This window comes from Seriola aureovittata, chromosome 21 (genome assembly GCF_021018895.1).
Source record: "Seriola aureovittata isolate HTS-2021-v1 ecotype China chromosome 21, ASM2101889v1, whole genome shotgun sequence".
In the NCBI taxonomy this organism is placed as follows: domain Eukaryota; kingdom Metazoa; phylum Chordata; class Actinopteri; order Carangiformes; family Carangidae; genus Seriola; species Seriola aureovittata.
In genome coordinates, this window is record NC_079384.1 from 15,261,760 (window position 1) to 15,286,396 (window position 24,637).

The 24,637-nt window shown below is 40.0% G+C and overlaps 1 protein-coding gene and 1 long non-coding RNA gene across 3 annotated transcripts in view; one reads left to right on the forward strand and one right to left on the reverse strand.

The window, feature by feature from the left end:
- The first annotated feature begins 1,150 nt into the window (after positions 1-1,150).
- cdc42ep4b (CDC42 effector protein (Rho GTPase binding) 4b) lies at positions 1,151-21,456 on the forward strand. Its single transcript, XM_056365970.1, has 2 exons — positions 1,151-1,374; positions 16,818-21,456. Exon 2 carries the CDS (start codon positions 17,009-17,011, stop codon positions 18,017-18,019), a length of 1,011 nt encoding a protein of 336 aa, XP_056221945.1. The 5' UTR covers positions 1,151-1,374; positions 16,818-17,008; the 3' UTR covers positions 18,020-21,456.
- LOC130162285 (uncharacterized) overlaps positions 13,482-24,637 on the reverse strand; it is a 37,520-nt gene continuing 26,364 nt past the window's right edge. For both annotated transcript variants that reach the window (XR_008826263.1, XR_008826262.1), the window contains exon 5: positions 13,482-16,269. This is a non-coding gene — a long non-coding RNA (uncharacterized LOC130162285). The remainder of the gene's footprint in view (positions 16,270-24,637) is intronic.

The window sequence follows — 24,637 nt, forward strand, 5'->3', positions numbered from 1 at the left end:
ATGGAACGGTAAATGGATTGCACTTATATAGCTTCACACTACAAGCCACATTCATACACAATAAATAAATGTCTTATTTCTTATTTCATTGCCATTAGTTGTGTAGTGGTTGCTTGGGAGCAGTGGTGGAGAGTAACAAGTACACTTTCTACCCTGCACTAATTTGATAGTTTTAGTTACTAGTCACTTTTAAGATGAAAAGTTTGCACAATGGTTTCCAGCCTTTTTGGCCTCTGACATTTTACTAAAAGCACTGATTCTGTGAGGGTCACATTTTGTTGTTAACAGCTCCACCAAATAGTGATTTTCCCCTCTAAACTTCTTACTTGGTTTCATTTCAATAAACATTCAAATAATCCAGTAACTCATCAAAATTCAACAGTTAGAGAAAAAGTAAAAAACAACTGAAAACAGATTTGTGAATTTGTTTTTTCTTCTTTCTTCTCCCATTAATCTCATAACCCCTCATATGTATCTGGTATCCCTGTATATACAACTGTATATAAAGTAGCTCAAACTAGCTCCACCTCCAACACTGATGCCTCAGAATTAATCATCCAATGATGTTATATACGATAATATCGTCACCTTCCTAAAATAATGGCCTATGTCATGTTTTGACAAAAATGTTTTTTTTGCCTAAATCACCCCCTCATGATGCTGGCCACCTCTGGTAAAATCGCCTGAATCCTCAGTTGAGGGGAACATGCAATTCTACCCCCGGTTGTATAATGGCCTATGTCAAAAGTGTGACTCTTTTGTTGAGTTTTTTGTGTTTCCTGAAAAACCTGAAAAAATGACTTAGGCCATTATTTTAAGAGGGTGTCGATATATTAGTCACTTTTACTTAAAGACTTCAACTACATTTTGCTGCTAATACTTTGTACTTTTACTTAAATAGGATTTCTCATGCAGGGCTTTAACTTGAGTATTTTCACACTGCTGTATTGCTACTTTTACATAAGTAAAGGATCTGAATACTTCTTTCATCACAGTTTGCTGTGGAGCCTCACCAAGTTCAACTTCTGCCTATTGTTATGTGTTGTGGATAAACAGGACACTGTCCCTTTAAACCGCAGCAGGAGGTGGTGCTCTCTCTGGCACATGAGGGGAGAGGAGGTGGGGTGGGGGGGTTGGATGGAAGGGGAGGGAGGCTTTGTGCGCCACACTGAAGCGAACTAAACGGACGCCGGAGCACCGACACGGGGGCTGTGTCGCTGCAAAAACTCTTCTGATTCTCCTGCTGAGCAAACGAAACTTCACTTTCAGTGACACACACGCTTCACCTCGAGTTCTCGTGTGTTCAGCGAAAGTTACGTGGAATATAACCTGAAAACTGAAACTTCCCCCCTCGCGTGGACCCCGCAGAGAAAGGTAACATTTCTTCATGTGTGACTGTCGTTTTACACTTTAGCTGCAATGTTCTGTTGTTTTACCCTTATTTAAGACAAGTTGTGCTTTTAGTACTGACACGGCTGTGTGTTTAATGTAGTTTCCAGACTCCTCTGTGGGGTCAGGGGACGTGTAGGTTGAAGTTAAGCCCACGGTGTGAAATCTGCATCTCATTTGAATGTCAAACCTGCTTGTGGACAATCAGCGCCAGGCAGTCTCATCGAGCTCTTGGCTGTCCCATATGGAGCGACAACAATGAGCCCTCTGGCGTCCTCTGTGTCCTCCAATCCTGCCTGCTGGAGACTAGAGAGTAATGGGGCAAACCATAACATTATGAAAGGCACCGCTTTAGTTTAAAGGAAATATCCTCTTGTGTCATAATTGCTTCTTTGTCTCCAGATACTCTGGGAATCTTGGCTTGTTGTGTATGGATCTACATCTTTATAGTCTGTGTCACTGGATAAACTTTTGCTATCTGGTCCTGGATCAGAACCATGAACTCAAAGTTTTTCAGTTTGTATGTCAGGGGGATCTCTAAGTATGGAAGTGCTAGATCACTGACCTGATTAGATTTTGGCACAGAGGACCCAATCCTACTTTGTATAATTCATTATAAAATTACATAATCATCTGTTTTCAAGCGAAGGCCAAAGCCTCAGATGAAAGGAGTCATTAACTGGGTTAAATAACAGAGAAAGTAAACTATTCCACATTTTTGGTTCCCCATTAGGAGCCCCCAAGGGTTCGCAGACCTCTTGGACTTGCATATTACAAATCACTAATAACTCAACTTATTCACTTTGTGGATGCTCACTGGTGGGAACTATGCTGCAGAGTCTGAAATAAGCGTCCCAAATAACTATTTTCAGCTGCAGGAGGAGAGGATATGGCTTAATCAGAGCAGATGGACTTTTCTCTGCAGTGGGAACACAAAACACAGTGAAATCTCTGAGAGCTGAACACACTACATGGCTTCTTTCCCCTCATCCCTCACTCCCAGATTCGTCCAGCTTCCCGCTTCATTAGTGAGTCGTACCTGTTTGTGTTTACAGACCTGGCACTTGCCTCTCATGGTCATCATGCCTGATGAACTGGGTAATTTACTCCAGAATTGCCACTGTGGCCGTATACCTGCCCAGCCTCATTCATCATGCAGTAATTGAAGGCCGTATAGTGTGTGCCTGACTTTTAACTACACTGACCGTAAAGTGTGCAGGTCCGTTTTATAACATTTGGTTTCATTATTTCTCGCTTATCATGAGTAATCAAAGCGTTGTTCTTGTTAAATCACCAGTCTGGACAAAAGTGGGATGGCATGTTGACTAATGGGCTTGGCTTTGGTGTTGTCTTTGTACGACTGTTGCCCTCTGACCTCCTCCTACACACACACAAACATACAACCACACCCTGTGACAAAAGTGGTGCATTATCACGCCACACACTCCAGGCCTTTCAGCCCCCTTAGTGTATGGCTTCTCCAGGGCTGCCAGGCAGATATCTCTCCATCAAGATCTATTGTGTGCGCTGCCGAGTCAGAGGGGAAGGGAGTGTGTGTGTGTGTCATCTCTGACTGTGCTTTTTTTAATTTTTATTTTATTGGTATTTCAGTTTGCTCTGGAGGATACTGCTGCTGCGTAGTGAGGAAGCTGGCTACCTGCCCAACTCTGAATGCGCTGAGGTCATAACAGTTTTATACTGGAAAGAGGGCGTTCAGGAGTGGGGGCTGGGGAGAGAGAGTTAGACTCATTTGCACTCATGAAAACACTAACTTCAGGCTGTTGGTTAAAGTGGAGGGCAACTAATTTCCTTCCTCTTTTTATTAGTGTTTCTGGCTGCCATATTATGTGGAGTTTTAATGTATGGAGCATAAACTTTTCTCTTTGTTTATAGGAGAAATACAGATTAGTTAACTGGAGTCAGCTGTGATAACTTAAACTATATTGCATGTTCTTGCTGCTTCTCATCAGGAAATGCTTATGTAAATAGTTTGTGGCTTCAGTAATCCACCCACCTTTATCCCAAGCTCCATAGGAGACCAACAGGGAATGATGGGAGAATGTCTTGACATTTTGGTCCTCTGCATGGTTTTGTTGCTGTTACATAGACTGCGCAAAAGGTCACAGAGTTTGGAGGGAACTCAGTAAGGAATCTGTTTATATGTCCAGAGCAGTTGTCACTACAGAATAAATAGATATTGAGTCAAATTAATAATGGCATCTGTAATATGTAGGAAAACAGCTCCTTATTGAAATATTCTTACATTATTGGCAGTGTTTCAGTAACGCACTCCAGAGCTCTGGAGCTGTGGGACGCCTCCTGATTTCTGTGAAGTATTAATCACTTCAAAAGTGAAGGATGTGTGATGTTTTTTATTCAGCTGTTGTTACTGGGAAACATTGTGGCTTATTTTGAACTTCCCAACTAGAGTTGTTTTCGTCTCAGACAATCACAGGATTCACCGCGCCTGCAAAGAAAGCAGCATGGTCTTTGAACTCTTACTGAGGAGGAGAAATCATACTGAGGATGTTTGAGTTAATCTTTGAACAGACTTCTTATGGAAGCAAAATCCAACATTACGCCAACAGCTTCAGGCTTTTTACAGAATTTATAACTTTGAAATTCAAACAAGAGAAACAAGTTAACCAGAAGTCTATCAACCAGGCAATCAGGCTATGTCCACACTAATGCATTCATTTTAAAACAAAAACAATCTGTCCAAAGGAGTGTTTTCACTCAATATCAGAAATAATCTCCAACCTCAGGCTACATCTACACTAATACATTTTCATTTTAAAATGCATCATTTTTGCTATGTTTAAAACTAAGACTTTCAGAAATGCTGTTGGCCCTGTTTTAGTTTGAAAACTAACCAGAGGGGTTTGATACATTGTAATTGATAAGACTTAATCAGGAAGCAAATGTGGAGAACTGCATCATCATTTCCAAAACTCCATTGCTGCCCCTCATGACTAAAACGTAACCCTGGAGTTTTCAGACTAAAACAGGGCCCACGCCACTTCCAAAAGTTGTTGTTTTAAGGGTCTGACACTCTGTAGTAGGTTGGACGCTAAGTGTAAACGTAGCAAAAGTGATGCATTTTAAAACTAAAACTTCTTAGTGTAGATGTAGCCTTAGTCTTGTGGTTCCTACCCTTTGTGGCCTGAGGTTCACTGTACCTGTTTGCGTGGATCTATGCTAAAGTAATCCACAAGAAAAACAGCAAAGATTCGAGGTAAACCGAAAAAAAAAAAAAATGATTTCCTGTAGCAGACATAGCTTTTAACTGTTTTCCTATCCTGTTGATCATCTTATGATGCCTCATATTTGTCTTGTGACCCAGGTTGGGAACCACTGATATCAAGCCTTATGATCAGTCCTGCTCAGTAGAAAGTTTGTATTGAGTATTGAATGGTTTAAGAAGTCAACACATCAGTTGGTTTTTGAGACAAACCTCCCTGAAAGTCTGTCAGGGTTCAGTTCTCTGTTACTCAAACAGAAACCTTAGCTGATTTTGGCAAAGTGGCAACAAAATATCACAGCTCTTTCTGTTTTTCTTTTGTGCAACAACCCACATGCACCTGACACTCAGATGAGTGCCTGTTTTGGTTGCTATCAGTGTAGCCTGGCTATTATGGAGAAAAAGAACCAGTTCAACAGGAAATGTTTTCCTTTGAGGTGTAAAAACACTCCTCGCTGCAGTTATTTCAATCCCTTCTTGCCAACTCGACAACTCCTAAACTTGTGCTCCAGAGTAACATATTACACAATTGAAGATTTATTGTTAGAGCACATCATAGCTTTTGTAGCACCTGTCACTGTTTATGTCCTGAAGTGCATTGTTTTAAAGCTGTAGAACCAGTTTGGGTAATTATCATGTCTGAGGTGAAGGCAGTTCCAGTGAGGCTGAACGTGGCCAGACTGGTGGGTTGTTCCCACGTTGCGAACATTACAGAACATCCTCTGCAATTTCAATTTTAGTCATAAGAACAACAGAGAACATCATTATCTATCATCAGGGGGCACACCTGTCCAACCCACGTCCTCTGGAAGCCTCTTATTACAGTAGATGATCATACAAACATATTTTGGAAACTGTGTCATAGCTTTGTGATTTTTGACTTGCTGATGAGGACCTGCTGGGAAAGTAATACCAAAGGCTCTGATCTGAAGGAAAACTTCGGGTTTCGGGTAACTTTTACTTTTACGTTTACTTAATTCAGACTCAAGGTCAAATGTTTGAGATAATTCCTGTTAAACTCAAGTTTTTTTCTTTTTGGAAAGCTGTGAATAGCTGTAAGTATAGTATTTGTTTTACATCTTTATTAAAATACAGTCAGTCCTCCATCAGCTTTGTCATCTGTAGCAGCACTGCGGAAAACACTACTTAGTATTAACCACTTATGATTGCATTAAAGGAGCTATATGTGAGTTTTGTTATTGCTACATAGCCAGCGTTAGGCATTAACAGCTATTTACTTACCAGTCTAGAAGGAACGTTGCAAATTCAGCAGGTGGAAAACAACCATCTTGTTTTGCTTCTATTTCTATCACTTCTTTTCTCCAACTGAAGGTAGCATGCTAACCAGCTAACCCTGGCCCAGTTGGTCCATCTCGTCAGTTTCCGATACCGAGTAACTATAGCGTCCAGTCTGCCCTGAAGAAGTAGCTGCTCAGAGGGCGAATTATCTTGTAAACACATTAATGGCTGGAGCTCTTAGCAAGATTGGTGATAAACAGCTGTCTGTGCTAACATTGGTTATGTAGCAATAGCAAAACTTACAAATAGTTCCTTTAAGTTTCCTCCTCCACCCTTAGTAACTGACACAATATCACTTAATAGCAGGATTTTGGTTGTGCAATATATGTAGACTTGACTCCGACTGGATCATATATTGGCTGGTGGTGTGCAGCTGGCCGTTGTGGTCCAGACTTTGGTCCGTTTTCAGTCCAGCGAGCCCTCATTGTTTTGTGGCTGTGTGGACACAGAGACAGGTGGTCTCTGTCTCTCTCATGCATACTGAAAAGACAAAGGAGGACTGTTGGCATAACCGCTCACCTCTGTGCTCACTGGATGACAAATTCATGCCAGGAAACTAGTTCAGGAGATGGGAACAGTCGCATGAACTATTGTGGGCTCTTATCATGGCTGTCTGATCACCCTGTGAGAATTGCTGGTTTCCTTTATGAATAAAGACTCACACATCCTCCTGTGCAAGCCTCTAGAGGACGTTTCCAGGTCAGCGATCCAGTGCTGTGAATGCACTGTGGGGAAAGGTTACAATACCTTGATAGATTAGCATCTCGGGCCTTTGTCTCTTTGTACTAAATTAACGTGAATTACTGTAAATTGTGGGTGTCCTTCATGTGGGTCACGTTTGAGACCCATCTTGTGTGTGTGTGTGTGTGCGTGTGCGTGTGTGTGATTACATGCATTCATCTGTCGTGCTTGTGTTTTGGGTGTGCCAGAAGGTATGGTTCTCGTCTTCCTCTGTACTGCTTTGTTTTTTGTTCTTTCTCCTCTATTGTACTTTGTGTGACATGTGAGAAATTTGTCATTAGGGAACCAACAGGGTGTGTGTGTGTGTATTTGTATAATTGTTTTTGACCTGTATGTTTGACTCGCGAGCAGAGACCAACTCTCTCTGACAACCCTTGAACCTATTTATAGCAGTTTGACTTGGGGCCGTTGATGGACTTTAAACTTATTGTTCACACGTGCGTACACACACACACACACAAACACACACACGTAAACACAGCCACAGCAGGCAATCTGTATGTGCTTCCCTAATGAAAACTTCATGCTTGCCGACATACCGTAGGTTTCCAGGAAATCAAAGTTGTTGCAAATCTAAGTAGCATGCCAAATATGAAAGCTAACAAATCAAAGACAGATGGATCGTGGTAAGATGATACTGACGATACTTCAAAAGGCTTTCCTGCCATGATCAGGTGGTGATTCCCAAAATCTCTCAGGAGTTGGCACTTCTACCATCTTGGCAACAGATCTCAAGGTTTCAGAAAAGCCATGTATTATACACTACCGGTCAAAGGTTTTATAACACCTCCCGTTTTTCCCAACACTGTTACAGAAGTTCCCACAAATGTGTTTCACTTGTAGCTTGCTTTGCTGTCACCTTCTGTTCAGTTCACCCCAAACCTACGGGTTTAAGTCTTGAGACTGTGCTGCTCCTCCATCATGAAGTCTGGTTCTATTCTTCTAATGTTTCAGGTCATTATCTTGCTGTAGTTTGAAGCCCTGACAAACCAGACTGTCTTCTTTGTTGCCTGTCTTTTTACAGTATATACAGACCTACTTCCTGCAGTACAGTATTGTCATAATGATGCATCAACACAGTTTGTTCCATCTCTGCCTTTGTACAGGTTTGTAAGTCATTGTGTCAACGTGTAGGAACTTTCAAGGCTTCTTTTTCTTCCATAGCTGCAGGAAAGCTGGAATGAAAAACTGTTTTATATTACTGTTTTTATATGAAGCTTACATGATTTGTTAGGTTTTGGTGACCATACTTTTTGTTTATTTGTTTTGTTTTTACCTTGGGCAGTGTACCACTTACATTTACACCATTTAAGGTTATTCACTGGACTTGAACTGCTGAAATGGGGGTTGTTTTAAAACTTATGACCGGTACTGTGTAGATGCGTATATCTTAATATGTGGCTTTTTGTTGTCTGATGTAATCCATGCTTTTAGCTCCTATATCCCAAGTTGGTGTCTGTGAATTTCTTTATCTGACCTAAAGTCCAACATGCACAAATATTCAGTTTACAATGATATTTAACAACAGAAAAAAGTAGCAACTCTTCACATTTTAGGAGCTGGAAACAGATCATGTTTGATATTGTTGCTTTTAAGTTGCTGATTAATGGTATGGCTGTTAATCATAGACTTTATTTGACTTAAATGAGCATGAACTCAACTGCTTAGACACCCACGTTGGATTATAGCAGACACCCTGATCAGCTCCATCTGTAATCAATCCCTGTGTTCTGAGTTTGACCTTCCTGAAGAGTCACTTCAGGAATAACTTGCACGAAAACTCACTCACTCACTCGAACAAGCACGAGTACAATTACATTAACAATGTTATTTTATGAGCCCAGTAGCTGCGTATGTGCCCCGCTCTTTATCTCCGACCTGTTCTGTGATTTAATTTTATTTATATTTTTTCTTTTCAACAGTTGTGAATTGCTATTGTCAGGTTAGAAGTGGCCATGTTTGCGAGCCTCTGTGCTCTCTTTTGTAAGCAAGTGTTTTGTTGTCTCCTGTTGATGTCATTTTAAAGTTAAAGCCACGGGGGTTTATTAACTCATCTCGTCAGTCAGGGCTCGGTGCCTGAGGCCTTTATAGCTGGTTTGTGTGTTTGACTTCAGCAGGGAGGCTGCTGATAAAAAGAATAAAAAAACGACCATGAGCCGTTGAGAAGTTGACACAGTGCAGAAAAACGGTCACTTATCTTCCAGTCACACTGAGAAACCTCCTGCTGATTTGACCAAAATTTGTGTGTGTGTGTCTCCTGTTGAGTAGAGCCTGAAGTTTATCACACTGGCCTTGGCTTATCCTTTCTGGTGATCTGGCATGTTTTGTTTCCCCTTGGTCTCATTCTGAACAACTTGTCTCTGCTTCTGACCCTTTGGAGAAGTAGCAGCGAGTATATCCAGTATAAATTAGAACTTATTAACTCTAGTGCGAGCTAACTGTGACGATGGCATCCCTGCTGTAACAGAGCATTTTGTATTCCCCCGTCTGTCTGTTTTTTTTTGGTGCAGTCTTCAGTAGAAATTCAGCTTTGTTTCCTCGTCCAGCAGCTATTGGACGCTTAATTCAACCACTTGGCCCAGATCCTGCTCTCTGGTACCAGGCGTGAATGCTGTCTATTCGTCAGAGACTGATGCGACGGATTTCAGTGATTAATTAGACATGTACTCTCATGTGCACACCCTCACACACAGAGGAGGGTACAATCCCTCCACTGTGGAACATAATGAGGGTTTGGGTACATTTCATGCAGGACACGGTGAAAGAACGTCTGTCGCTACGCTGGCATGACTGAGTGAATCCAACGCAGTGACACCCTCCACTGCCCCTCTGAGGGTGTGTTTCTCTTCACTGCCTCCATCTGTGCCTCTGCTTTTGCTTTCAAAGTCCCTACGGAAATGTTGCTCCACGTGGGAAAGGTTGTGCCTCTTCACATTTTTAACTTGTACACGGAGAGGAGGAGCATTTTTTCTTTCTCTCGGGAGACTTGTTTTGGGTAAAGTCTTATTTGATAATCAAGAAACATGTTCATTATCTGTGTGTTTGGTTTTTAGCCAAGCTTCCCCCACAGCGTGGCAGCCCACCCAGTATCTGTCCGAACACTTTGTCCAACCATGCAGGAGTAACAGCTTCATAAAAGGCCAGCTTGACTGGAAACACAGAGAAATCATTTGGAAGCCTGTCCTCTGCTTCTGGATATCAGGATTTGGAAAGATTAAAAAAAAAAATCGCTCAACACGGTCACGTGGGGATTGTGTCACTGGAGCTTTTGCAACACACCCACAGTAATAGAAGGTGGATTTTGGAGTCAGACAGAGGAAGAGGAGTGCTGGCTGGTGGGGCAGTGGGAGGTTAGTTTGCTTGTGTGTTTTTGGGTGCGTGGATGTGTAGTGTTTGCTGCCCTGAGCTCCTGTCGCACAGTGCAGAGGGCCGGCCCAGGCACGCTGGTTTTATTTGCTCACGTTGAACACGCTGCCCTTAATCCTCCTGTGGTTTGTTTCTGCCTGTGCGGCACTGGGGCCCTGGAGGCTGATACACTACACTTTCCAAACGCACACATACACACATACACAGAGGGCCTGTAGTACATGGCCAACGGTCCTGCTGATGTAGGTATGTTTTCCCGGGCTCAGCTGTTTGAACTCGTCTCCTAGAGCCATTTTACACGAACATGATGAGTGTTCGCCATGTTGCCAGTCGATCAGAACACCTCAACTCTGTCCAAGTCCAACCTGTTGCATGTCTAAGCCTTGTTAAAGCTGCTGCATCTCCATCATCTTTAAATATTATTATGCAAACCATTGCCATATCTAAATATTTGCACAGCTGCTCACATTTGTGATGGGTGTCTTCATTGCAATCTCTGCTTCTGTTGCTGCATTAGAACCTGTTTGCATGGAGCAATGTTTGTAGGACGTAATGTAACATAATGGTGTAAACTTTCTTGTTACACATGTATCCTCTAATGAGGTTATTACGCACTTTTTGCATATTTATTGATGACAAACTGGTGTTTTAAAAACTTCTATAATTCCTAAGTGCTTCAGGGTGCTGAGATCAATTTAATAGCACACGTGTGGCATGTCAGGACAGGCCCACTGACACAGAACATTTTGCTAATTAGAGTTTTAAACGGGCCCAGAGGAAATTTCATTTGAATCGAGTGAGGTTTTGTTTACATTCAGTGTTTCTCGCCAGAAAACATTGTATTTTTCTTTAATGCCTAACAAGCTTCTTCTAAGAATCTGACAAAAAAAAAAAAAAGATCCACTTACTACCTTCGTCTGGAGCTTTCAACTACAACTGTCTTTTTCAGAGAAATATGATTCAATTATATATTGATAATTGATTAATAATAATACTTCCACTGTGGAAGGATGTGAGTTGCAGGAAGAGATCAAGAACGCTCCACATGGTCATTACTGGTCCAAAAACTCCACAAGATACTTTTTAAATTTGCTTAGTTGACGTATTCATTAGGAAAACAAAACTGGTCATGGTAGTGATGATGGCACATGAGGGCAGCTGCAGCTCCTCATGGACATTTATTTGCTGTGTCATTTTAAATATGGTCAGTGGGTCTAATGAGTTGTTTTCGCCCTCATCTCCATTTATCTCTGGTGGTGTGGATCATAGTCCAGCCTGCACTGTTAATACTTACTGTCTCATCCATGTTGTGGTCGTGTTGAATAAGTGAGTGCGGAGTGCTGTCTGTTTACCCCGGGAGAATAGTCAGAGACACACCTGTGTGAAATACAGTAGGTGTGTTCCTCGACACACGCGTGTGTGTGTGTGTGTGAGAGAGATTAGGCAATGCTTCCTCTGTTTCTTAACATTCACATCCTACTGTCTGTTTCTCTTCAATATATTTCTGCCATTTGTCATGTAGAGTTACTAGCCTTGAGCTGTGTGACTGGAGATGAAGTCGAACAGGAAGAACTGGTTCCCTCTGTAGCAGGCAGTAATAAGGTAGATAGTTTACTGCATGGGCTTATTGTTGTTTGGTAACAGATCCACACACTGTTGTAGATAATCACATCAAATGTATTGTGTTACTGTATCAGACCTCCCTCTGATTCACCTCTCAGTCTTTAAGGTGTGTTTGGCAAAGCCATGTAAACAGCATATTCCTTCATGTATTATCTGTGCGGTGAGTTAAGGACAGTAAGTAGACGGTGGACTGGAGGGAACTTTTGAGGCACTTGGGAAAAAAACACATTGAAGTACGATGGAGGCTTTGCTAATGAGCTCACACCAAGGCTACGGCTGCATGATGTGAGGCGGAATCAGATTCATACATAGTTGATGAGCTCTCATAATTCCTTCACTTGTAGTACATCTCTAGCATATTTCACATTATATATGTAACTGACAAGCTAGTGAGCAACCCATATATTCTACTGCACCTTTAAACTGTTTTCCTTCCCAGCTATACTTTGATGCACTGTGGTAAGGATTCCATGACACTACTGACGGGTCAGAATGTTATTATTTCAGTGCTTCTGACACAGCCCCCCTCCTCTCCCCCCGTGGGAATCAGATGTTTGCGACTTCATGGGCCTCACAAAGTAGCGGCAAATGAAATTTGCCGACCTTTTTTTGTCATAGTTGAGAAGTTTCCATTCTTATGCAGCCCCCATTGATTAATTGATTAGCAGTGTCATAGATGCTCTTATAGTCATTTGCATATCAATGTTGCTGACAATAGGGTTGAACAATGGAGGTGATTCTGCATAGTTCAAGGTTAAACAAAGCAGAACTTTTCTTATTGCTCACTCAGCAGAGTGTCTGTGTTTAGGACTTAAAGATAAACTAGTAGAGTTTTATGCTAAAATACCCTCATTGTATATAAGTCACAAAGTTAATACTTAAAATTTTGCTTGCCCAAATGAAATTCTAGAATTGTATATGGAAAAATCGCTGATAAGATAAAAAGAAAAGGACAAATTGGGTAAGATAGCTGCTAATAAGATACAATAAAATAGATTAAAAAAGCTATAATAATATTAGCAGACAAAAAAACTGATGATAAAAGAACAGATAAAATAGAATGAAATTTACAACATAATTACAGTAAAATAAGTGAATAAAATAAAGTGACTAATGACTAAAAAACATATTTAATTAAAAGCCAGGCTGAAGAAGTATGTTTTGAGTTTACAGGTAGGCTGGTGAGGTTAGTAAACACATGCAGGGTGTGTACAACTTACTGACTGATAATCATATGACATGATTATTTTGGTATTTCTAATTATATTGGGTCACCATTACGCAGTGTTGAGGAAACATGGGATAGCAGAGGACGGTATGGCGCCTGCAATCTGCGGGATTACAACAGCGAGACTGAATGCTGATGAGCATGGCGGTTGTTATGTCATTCTGTGCGCATCAGTCTTCCGGCGACATAAGATGCTTTTAATCATTCATGGCCCTGTCACCACTTGTCTCAGTTTGAGCTGGAGTCATGTGGCACTTTGAGTGCTCGGTTACATAAAGAGTTCGTCACCAGCTGGCGCGGTGACTGATACTTATTACCTCTTTGGGCACATTTAGTGCTCCAACACAAACATGTTCAGCTATATGTGCGTGCTGTAGTCTCTATGTAATGATAGTGTGACCTGTTTGTCTGTTTCGTTGTGGGAGCCTGTAGAAATAGCGCTGAGATGGAATTTTGCCCTCAGCTGACCTGAGAGTGTGTGAACTGGTTGGGTCACACACACAGGCCTGACTAGAAACTGTGGTCATCAAGTTGACGTCGGCACAATGTTTGACAATGTTTTTACTGTCTGTCTAGACACTGAAGTGAAACAGCTTTATTTAAAACTTTCATTTATTCATGAATAACTTGTATATAATCCTCCATACATTCACAAAATCAGACAGATTAAGGACCCAACAAAAAAAATCAGAAAATCCATTCTAATCCGTTCCTCACTTTATTCTCCAAAAAAATATATAAATAGGAAAACATAAGATACAGTGAGGTAAAATAAGATGAATAATAGTAACAGTCAGTCTTTTTTTTGCCCATGTCTTTAAGAAATACAAATCAGCATTGATAATAAAAAAAAATGAAGGAAACAAAGTTTGTAATGCAATGAATCCACTAATAAAAAACATATATAGGCTCAGCTTGTTGAACATTACCTCTACAATTGAGTAAATCTAAAAAAAATCTTTAAATTTTCCAAATATGAAAGAAAGGAAACACAAAAATCGTGAATAACATAACAGTAAAATTGTGATAACTCATCAATGAATAACTAAACCTGAGATTTTCCTTCCAACATAACAATAGATGTCTTTGTACAATATGTAATCATTATTAGTGTTTGGTATTTTCTATCAACTAGAATATGATCAGGCTTTGTATTTAAAAGATATAAACAACAGTGGCTCAAAGTAAACATCAATGTCTGACATTGATTTGGTGAAATGGATAAAATTTTCCAAAACAACTGGGGGAAAAAGCATCAATGCTTCTTCTTTATGTAAAAGAACATTAACAGAGCTGTTTTTTTATATGCAGAGCGTTAAAGCACTTTCACAATTTTAAAACAGTTTCTGAAGTGTTATTTTGAAACAGAAATGCACATGAAGATGCCATTCTTCATGATTTATCTGTTTTTTTTAAAGCACTGAAAGGCTAGAAGTGAACATGACAGGGCTGCCTGCAGGTCATACTCCATCTTTTGTCATACCGACGACAATGGAGTCTTGATGAGCCTGAGGGTGGGGGGTTTACAACTCTTCCCCATCAAATACCAAGCCCCCCCCCCCAAAAAAAAGACGTAAAATGGGCCATTTCCTCGAATGACTTAAGGTGTGAAGTTTGCACCTTTTTGATATTTGAGCACCCACTGACATCTTTTATGATGAGGTTGAATGTCTTCTCCTGACATGGCACATCAAAAGCATTCCCCTTCAGCTATGCAGCACTGTGGTGATTGTCTTATTGCCCTGCATGTGACCACCAGGAAGGGTTAATCCATCTGAATGAGCTGATCTCTCCATGTAGGGGGATAAAATCTTTCTCTCTCTCTCTTGTGTGTCTCCGGCCGGCTTAGAGAGACAGGAAGCTCTGCTTTGTAGCCGGCGCTCTGCTGCTCTGATGTTGCCATAGAGAAACACAAAACTGTGAGCAGTAGGGAGGAACATCAGATGGCAAGTTGTCTTGAGTGGTCAGTCGCTAACTGGCTAATGATCAGGGCATAAAGTAATGAAGGGTTTAGCTAATGATAGACCATACTGCATTAATCTAACCACTATGAGTCTGCTCAGTGGGAATTAAATACTATTTGTTTGCTTTAAGCTATAATCTCATAATTTGGCCTCCAGTTGCTTTTAAAATACCTTTTCATAATAGTAAGGCCCATTCCAGTTGTTTTGTATAAGAGCGTGAACTTGAACTCAAATTACTTCTACAATAGAGGGTGGAAAATCAGCTTTTCATGTACTATTGTTAATGCTTTTGCTCTTTGTTAGCCATCCTTTTGTGTTGTGCTTTTTGATGTGCGGACAGTGCATCTTGCGCATTAGTACAACAAGAACCACTGAAGAAATCTTGAATGAAGTTGTAGAGGATAAAATCTTGGCAGTGGATAGAGTTCAGTTCTCTTTGGGGATGATCTGTCTTTTGAAAGAGCAGCGAACAACAAAACAGAACTACAGGACCTTTTTTTTCATCTATCAAACCCCCCCTCTGTTCGCTGTAGTGCTACAGTTGCCTTTCCAATTCAATGGGTTCTTGTCAGAGATGCAAATGTTTTCATGGATGACGTTGCTGTGGAATATTGTTGAGTGAAGCCCCCATTCATCCACGAGGGATGAAGGAGGGGGGGTGTAATGCATACAGGCCTAGAGCGTGGGCTTTAGTAGCTCCCTTTCAAAAACACTGAGAATGATGGGATTGCTGTCTGGCTAAAAACAATTGAAACCCTTGTTAATGTCAGTAACACATGCAGCTAGTGGACTGTAAGTGGGAGTTTGAACCTTGTCTTCATTCGACTCTGTTTTGAGATCACATTTCAAGGCTTGAGTCACCGGTGACTCGAGGGCAGTTTGGTCTAAATGCTGAAATGAGCCATATTATCATCTTATTGAGTCACAGATGATCAGGATCAAAGTGAACCTGCGTTCAATCAAGAGCACCCCTGCTTTCCTCACATTACATTTAAGGCTTTGATCTGTCACTGTGGCTATCACCAAACCTGAAGGCCATGCACTGTGTGTTGCCAATTGATGTTATGTTCAGTAAAAAACTGAGATAGTTGGATAAACAGAGGCAGCTATAGACAGAACAAAATATTCTGTTGTTGCTCAAATGTCGCCATCAAGGCCACATAGACAAAGTCAAAAACTGAGATAAAAACACACTGAAGTAGCGATGAAATCTCTTGCTGATATCAGGTTTACAACAGAATTTAGCAGACCAGGACTTTCTATAAGTTGATCAATGCTGAAGAAATGCTGCTCCACTTCATTCTTTTTTTTTTTTTCTTCCTCTTTGTCATTCTTTCATTCCTGCCAGCTTGAACTGCTCCAGCTCCCAGTATCCTGTATCTTGGTGGTTATGTAACAGTCAGGGGCCTAAATGGGAACTAAAGCACAGCAGTGTTAGCAGACACTTCAGCCACTTGAAAAATTGAATGTGACAGTAGCCTATAGAGTTTTTCTAAAAATGTATCAGAAGAATTGCACAAACATGTTTGAAAGGGAAGCTATTTTGCACATGGTAAACTTTACTAGGGGTATTATTCCTGGTTCAAAGTTAGGTGAATTTGCTGTGAACTTTATACCAGTAAGCTTTACTTCACTGTTACATAACTTGCTTACAGACTTCTACATATTGTATAAAGCTTTTGCGAGTTTAGACCCACTCAAGTGAGGCTTCATTTTTGAAGCACTGGCAAGAAAAGCTTCCATACAGATGCAGATCAGGGCAGAAGGAGTAATGTGATAGTGATGAGAAATGAATGACACATAGCTCCTTAGAGAGGGATTTAAAGTAGTATTTCACATTTCCTGGATTAAAATGATGCCTTGTGTTATTAATTGCATGTTTCCACATTGCCTTGCCAAGGTGCATAGCTGGACTTGGTTTATATAAGTAGTGATGTGGCGCTAATGCTCTTTTTCTTCTTCGCAGGTCGATCCACAACTGTAAGATGAGACCTGAGCTGGAGGTCCAGAATGGCTTCACACATTAAACACCTGGAATTGTACTTCCTTTGACAAAATCTCATACAAAAGCCAAAGATCTCTGGAAGGAACCCTCCTGAACACCTACAGAACCCAGTTTGATTCGTCTGTGGATTTAAAGTCAGAGACCCTGCCATCATGCCTATTCTCAAGCAGCTGGTGAATAACTCCAACCAATCGAAACGGCGGTCTCGGGCCGACCTGACTGCGGAGATGATCAGCGCTCCGTTGGGGGACTTCCGCCACACAATGCATGTGGGCAGAGGGGGCGACGCCTTTGGGGACACTTCATTTCTCAGCACCCGATCGGGGGAACCTCCCAGGGAGCCGGAAACAAAGCAGGCCTCCCCAGGCCCCAAACCAGGGCTGCTGTCCCGCACCTTCAGAAGCAGCAAGCGCTCTCAGTCAGTAAACCGAGGGGACAAGTATGACTACAATATGATGGCGCCTTCTGGTGGTTCATCCAACTTTGTGAAAAACGCCATATCCCTACCTTACCTGAACGACGAGGATACAAACAGAAGCAACCAGCTGCCAAAGAGCGTCTCCTCCAGCCCCATGAAGAAGCTGACAGAGATTGAAAGCAAGCCGATAAACGGAGCAGCAGCGATGGCAACGCTTGATGCAGAGTTCGATGAGCGCAATTTTGGCGAACTCACAGATTTGCCTCCATCCATGCCTAAGGGAGGAGGGATGAAGCACGCAGAGTCCATGATGTCCTTCCACATCGACTTGGGGCCCTCCATGCTCGGGGATATCTTGAGCGTGATGGAAAAGAAAGGCTGGGAGGAAGATGACCTTGGCTACGAGGAAGGTAAGAGCAGCGAGGGCCACGCGTCGCCATCCCTCATACCCCACATAGATGATGATGATGTGGAAGAGCAGGCCCCTGCAAGGCCACCTCGCAGCATGTACCAGCAGAAGGCCATGGTGGATCCCTACACCCCGGAGCTGCACACCAGAAACAACCACCACCACCACCTGGATAGCTGCTCTGTGTCCAGCTCCGGCTCTGCCACCGAGGAGAAACCTCAGTACCACCTCAACGATGCCGACACGGACAGTGCAAAGTACAGTTCGCCACGTGGAGAGGATGACAGAGATTTCACTTTCATGGATGAGGACGATGATGATGAGATTCGAGTGTAGACAAACCTGTTCTGGCCCAAACGGACACTAATGGAGATGAGCAGGTGTTGGGAGGCTGACACAAGCTGGGAAAGGCAGAGGGAGGATTTAGAGGCAGGGCCACATCTGCTTTAAGCTTCTTGTAGATCAATCTATCTCTGCACACTTTGTCAACATCATAAAATAAAACCAATTAAGCCTTATTCACTGTGCTGTAGCAAGGACGTGAGCTGGAGTGCTTGAGTGCAGACAGACTGTTCACAAGGTTGCACTTCTTAAACGTCTGGGTTTGTTGATTGTTGCAATTTTTTGCGATGTCAAACTCTGAACTCATTATTATTATTGGGAAATTCTGTTTTCAAAAAAAAAAGTAGTGACTGCTGTGTCCGTCAGCGAGCCACCGGTTATGAGCATCACACTAATTTTAAGAAGTAAAGAGGTGACCATGAGGTTACAAGAATGTGCTTCCAGCTTTCAATCACATGAATATCACATTTGGAGCATGGTGTATGGGGCGAGCAGAGGGACGTGCCGGGTCCCAAACTCAACTTGGATGTTGTAGTACACACTCTGAGGAAGGAAGAGGGAAAGGACAAGAAGTGAAACTCGGATAGCTTTGTAATCGATGTACGTGGGAGTGATCACGAAGCTTTGTTTGCCAATAACAAAGTTTTGGCATAGACACTACATAGATAAAGTGGTTATTACTTTTGTTCACATATGACTTAATGGGGGTGATTTCTGCCATTTTTTTTTTACTATATTTTATGTACATATAGTATCAGGAAGTTGGTCTACAGTAGCCTGTTGTATTTGAGTTGGGTAGTTTATCATTTTGCGACTTTCTCTCTCTTTTTCTTTGGCAACTCTTTAAATTCACTGACAGCTGTGGTATTTATTCATTGATTTTAATAAGGGATGGGTTATTCCTAATGTGCACTGCTAGGTCTTAAAAGTTGAGTTTATATCTGATAAGTTTCATTTCTCACAAAAACTTAATGGTACCACAGAAGTAGCCCGCTTGGTTGCACGCTGGCTACATGGCACTTCATTTTTGGACTAAAGTAGACATAACAAATGTCTAAGCCACATTACTATATGCTATCTTTGTCATGCTAAGGCTGTATTAGTTGATAATGACTTATTTTTTACAAAATCACTCGCTGTAAGTGTCTGGGTTGCCGGTAGGATAAAGAACCTTAGGTTAAGATTTTCCTTCAAGTCTGAGTTAAGGCTTCCTTAAAATAAAAGCAGTTGTACAAAACACCCTTAAGGTTTCCTTAAAATGTTCACTTAAGTATTTAAGGTTTTCTCCTTTTCTTAATCCTATACTTAAGGAATCACTTTAAGTCAGTTAAACCGTTGCACAAAAGAGCTTAGCAACCAAAGTAAGGAAACTAAAGGTAACTCTGACTTTACCTTAACTGCAACATGAGCTGAGTTTATGGCAATAAATGAAGAAAAGAGATTCTGTGCAACACCCTTAAAATAACTCCCTCAGATAAGGAGAAATCAAATCTTAAATGCCATACATAAGTAGAAAACTTAAGGTGTTTTGTGCAACTAAGCCCTGCTTTTTAATTTGCAAAAAAAGAAAAATTGAATTGTCAGAAAAGAGGCCTTTTTGTATGTGTTCTGTGTCCTGTACTGAAACAGGACAGAGGTGGGGATTATGGCAAATTGTGTGTATGTCTGTTGTCGTTATTCCACGTCATTACTGAGGTTGGTAGGATTAGCAGGTCAGCAGAGAGACGTCAGAAATGTTTGAAGATGGAGTCGCTGCAGCAGAAGAAAAATGGTTATATTATAATTAATAGTTACGGCTCTATCCCGAAAACACATCCTCCTCTGTGTAGACATGTGTCCAGGCGTGTGTCTCTTTAAGGGCAGAGACAGGATGTAACAACATGTACAAAGTGTTATTAGAGCGCAGCTACTTAATAGACGGGCATTGGATATGTCTGGAGGCGAGTGAAAGTGGAAGATATTTCCTGAACTGGCCCCACAAGTGAGAACACACTCCTCCTCTAAACAACCCAAATCACACAGTAGGAACAGATGATTAAATCAACCAATCGTCTGGTCTCTCCCAGGCTACTCATTAAATGTGCTGGAGTATTGGCCCCCAACCAGCTGGAACTTCTCCAAAAGCAGCAAGGTCAGGAACAGACAGGTGGGCTGCTTTTATTTTGTGTGTGTGTGTGTTTAGTTGGTTTTACAATGCAGGCTCACTCAGTCTCCATTAGGTTACTCTCAAGTTCTAAATTAGGCAAAAAGAGGTGTACTTTCCTCTCTGGTGTCCATGATTAATGTCAGACCTTTTTTTTTTTATTATGTGTTAGAAAGTTCATTGCCACATTTGACAAATGGGAGCTTTAGATTTCCTGTTGTGGCACTGATGCAGAGGTGTGCACATGGAATCAGGATGCCGTGCCATTCTGCCCTCGGGTTATTGGGATATTTTGGAGCTGTGTCTACATAAGCAGGTTGCAAGAAGTTCAGAATCTTTTGGAGGAAATTGCCAAGTATGTTTTAACCATTTTATTGGGTTAATGTTAGCAAGATCTTTCTGGATTATTTCTCCATCTTTTTTTTCTGTGTAGATATGCAGTATGCTTTGAGTCAGATCGCTTTATCATTTTGACGTAAATGGGCCAAATTTTAAACTGTCTTTTACTTTTTTTATTTTTATTTTTTGAACCATTGTGAACTATGTGGTTTGTGGAGTGTTTGGGCAGCTGCAATCCTTCACCGAGCAATGGACAGTTTAAAAGAGAGAACAAAAACACTCCTTATCTGCCATTGTTTTAATCAACTAATGTAAATATAATTTGTGCCATTGATGATTACAGTAAACAATCCTTGTTATCAGCTGTGTGAATATGTGGTACTAGTGTGGGAACCAGAAGAATGTTAGTGGCTTCAACACTAAACGGCACATTTGTGGCCAAATTGTATTTGCAAGTTTTACGTTTAGTATGCAGTTTGCCAAATTGGTGGAGTTATAATTTTAATTTGAAAGAGGTAAATGGAGAATTATGGAAAAGTATACTGAATTGCTCTGATATACTTTCTTGTAATTGTCTTAACTCTCTGGCATTTGTTATGTTTCGCTGTGGGAAACTGCTAAGTAGGACAGAATAAACCATATAAAGGAATTTGCAAATACTTTTCTTGCCCCAGGTCTGCTTAAAAGTTTTCCATGCGCCGACAGCTGTGGTTTGGTGAGTGGCAAAAAAAGATAAGGACTGCGAAAAACAACTGGCTCAAAGTTCAGCTGTAGAATGTTTTCTTTTTTTCTATTCAGTGGCTGTAGTGTTCTGCAAAGTATGTACTGTTTTCTTTTCCTACTCCTTATTCTGGTTTTACAGTATATTAATATATTTACCTTTCTCACTTTCCTTTCTTTGAAATAACAGCTATATTTTTCAATAAAAGAGAAAGCTGGTAATCTTTAACTACGGCTCAGGTGTGTTTTTTTTGTCTCATTTCTGTTGGTCTGTCACCAGGAGGCTGTTTCATTTTCAAACTCCTTGCAGTTTTATTCACAACCTACTTCTAAAATAAGCAGAACACAATGAAATGTGACCTTGAAGTAGACCCAAGATTTTTTTTTTTTTTTAACAGAGTGAGGTGCTGAAAGAGTTCCAGCCACATACAGTTTAACAAACAGTCACTCTGGATTATTCTACATAAATAAGCCTGAAATGAAAGAGAAAACCTTGTTTTACAGATTTTCATGTCACAGGCAGGATGAGTCTTGTTGGCTGATTAAAGCTCACCAGTCTGACAGTGATTTTAATATACTTCAGTGCTGGGCTAATAAAATATAAATACACTTAAAATACTCATGCTTTACTTGTTTGTACAGTACATGTTTCAAGACATGCTATGAACCTGCAGGAATTAAACACAACATATACTTTTTAATATAATCCAGTTCATTTAGTGTCTCTGAGGAAGCGGGGATTAAATGATGCATTAATGATGAAGAGAGAAAAGAGTAAATTAAATGTACAGATCAAATGCATCACAGCTTTTTTTTGTTAGTTTTCTTTTAAAGCATAAATCCAGTTTCTGCCGTTGAAGGCCATCTGGATATGTGATAACATACTGCATCATCTCCATTATTCCCATATTTAAGCTACATGTGTGTGTTATCTGCGGCACACACGTCACATTTGTGTTCAGGACAGTTATGAAGAGCACCAAAACCTCAGATCTAAAAGCTGGAATGAGACCAAAGTGTAAAATCCTGAGTTTTTTTGGGGTAAGTTTTGAAGAGTTTTAACTGTAAGTCTGCACAGACTGAAATTATCCACTTCACTAGTTGTATGTCAAACACATTTTCTAAATACAATGATTCAAGCACTGCACTTGAATACAATTTTGAGGAAGGACTACTTCACTATTCTGTACTATAGGACTACTTTATTATTTCAATTTTATGCCACTCAATATTTCCATACCACATTTCAGAGGCAATTATTCTACTTTTTATGTGTCAACTGTAGTTACTTAGCACATTAACATTTTACGTACAATACATATCTTTTAAAAATACACGTTTTAAATTACACTAAAAATCCAGTACTATACAGAGTAGTTGTGATTAACTCAATCTCGACCAACCTACAACATTAAAATGCATCTTATGTGCAAGTAAATACATCAGAAATAATTATCCAATAATATAAAAAATTATAATATAATGATAACAAATCCTGTTAAACTGCCTAATGAATGCTTTTCTTTGTAAGGGAGTATTTTTAGATTGTGGTATCTCTACATTTAGGGGTAAACAGTGGGAAAAAATTCAGAACTTTTACTCAAGTAAAAGTATAAGTATCAACTGATCAAAATGTCATAGTATAGTAAATCATAAAAAACGTCACAGTAAGCTAGGTCATAAAGAATATCATAGTATAGTAAGGCATAAAAATGTATAGTAAGGCATACTAATGTATGGTAAAGTAAGTCATAAAAATGTCATAGTATAGTAAGGCATAAAAATGGCATAGTACAGCATGTGATAAAAACGTCATAGTATAATAAGTTGTGAAAAATGTCATACTATAGTAAGGCATAAAAATGTCAAAAAACGTCATAGTATTTGAATGGCATAAAAAGTCAAAAAAACATCACAGTTTATTAAGGCATAAAAGGTCATGAAAACGTCATAGTGTGGTAAGGCATCAAACGTCATAGTATAGTTTGGCACTAAAATGCCAAAAAACGTCATAGTATAGTATGGCATAAAATGTCAAAAAAACATCATAGTATATTAAGGCATAAAAGGTCATGAAAACATCATAGTATGGCAAGGCATAAGATGAAATGATATAGTAAGGCACAAAAATGCCAAAAAATGTCATAGTATGGTAAGGCATCAAACAAAATTGAATAGTAAGGCATAAAAGTGCCCCAAAATGTCATAGTATAGTTAGGCATAAAAAGGCACAAAAACGTCATAGTATAGTATGGCATAAAATGTCAAAAAAACATCATAGTATATTAAGGCATAAAAGGTCAAGAAAACGTCATACTATGGTAAGGCATCAAACGTCATAGTATAGTTAGGCATAAAAAGGCACAAAAACGTCATAGTATAGTTTGGCACTAAAATGCCAAAAAACGTCATAGTATAGTATGGCATAAAATGTCAAAGAAACATCATAGTATATTAAGGCATAAAAGGTCATGAAAACGTCATAGTATGGTAAGGCATCAAACGTCATAGTATAGTTAGGCATAAAAAGGCACAAAAACGTCATAGTATAGTTTGGCACTAAAATGCCAAAAAACGTCATAGTATAGTATGGCATAAAATGTCAAAAAAACATCATAGTATATCAAGGCATAAAAGGTCATGAAAACATCATAGTATGGCAAGGCATAAGATGAAATGATATAGTAAGGCACAAAAATGCCAAAAAACGTCATAGTATAGTTAGGCATAAAAATGCACAAAAACGTCATAGTATAGTAAGGCATAAAAGTGCCCCAAAATGTCATAGTATAGTTTGGCACAAAAATGCCAAATAACGTCATAGTATAGTATGGCATAAAATGTCAAAAAAACATCATAGTATATTAAGGCATAAAAGGTCATGAAAACGTCATAGTATGGTAAGGCATCAAACGTCATAGTATAGTTGGGCATAAAAAGGCACAAAAACGTCATAGTATAGTTTGGCACTAAAATGCCAAAAAACGTCATAGTATAGTATGGCATAAAATGTCAAAAAAACATCATAGTATATTAAGGCATAAAAGGTCAAGAAAACGTCATAGTATGGTAAGGCATCAAACGTCATAGTATAGTTAGGCATAAAAAGGCACAAAAACGTCATAGTATAGTTTGGCACTAAAATGCCAAAAAACGTCATAGTATAGTAAGGCATAAAAGGTCATGAAAACATCATAGTATGGCAAGGCATAAGATGAAATGACATAGTAAGGCACAAAAATGCCAAAAAACGTCATAGTATAGTTAGGCATAAAAAGGCACAAAAACGTCATAGTATAGTTTGGCACTAAAATGCCAAAAAACGTCATAGTATAGTATGGCAAAAAATGTCAAAAAAACATCATAGTATATTAAGGCATAAAAGGTCATGAAAACGTCATAGTATGGTA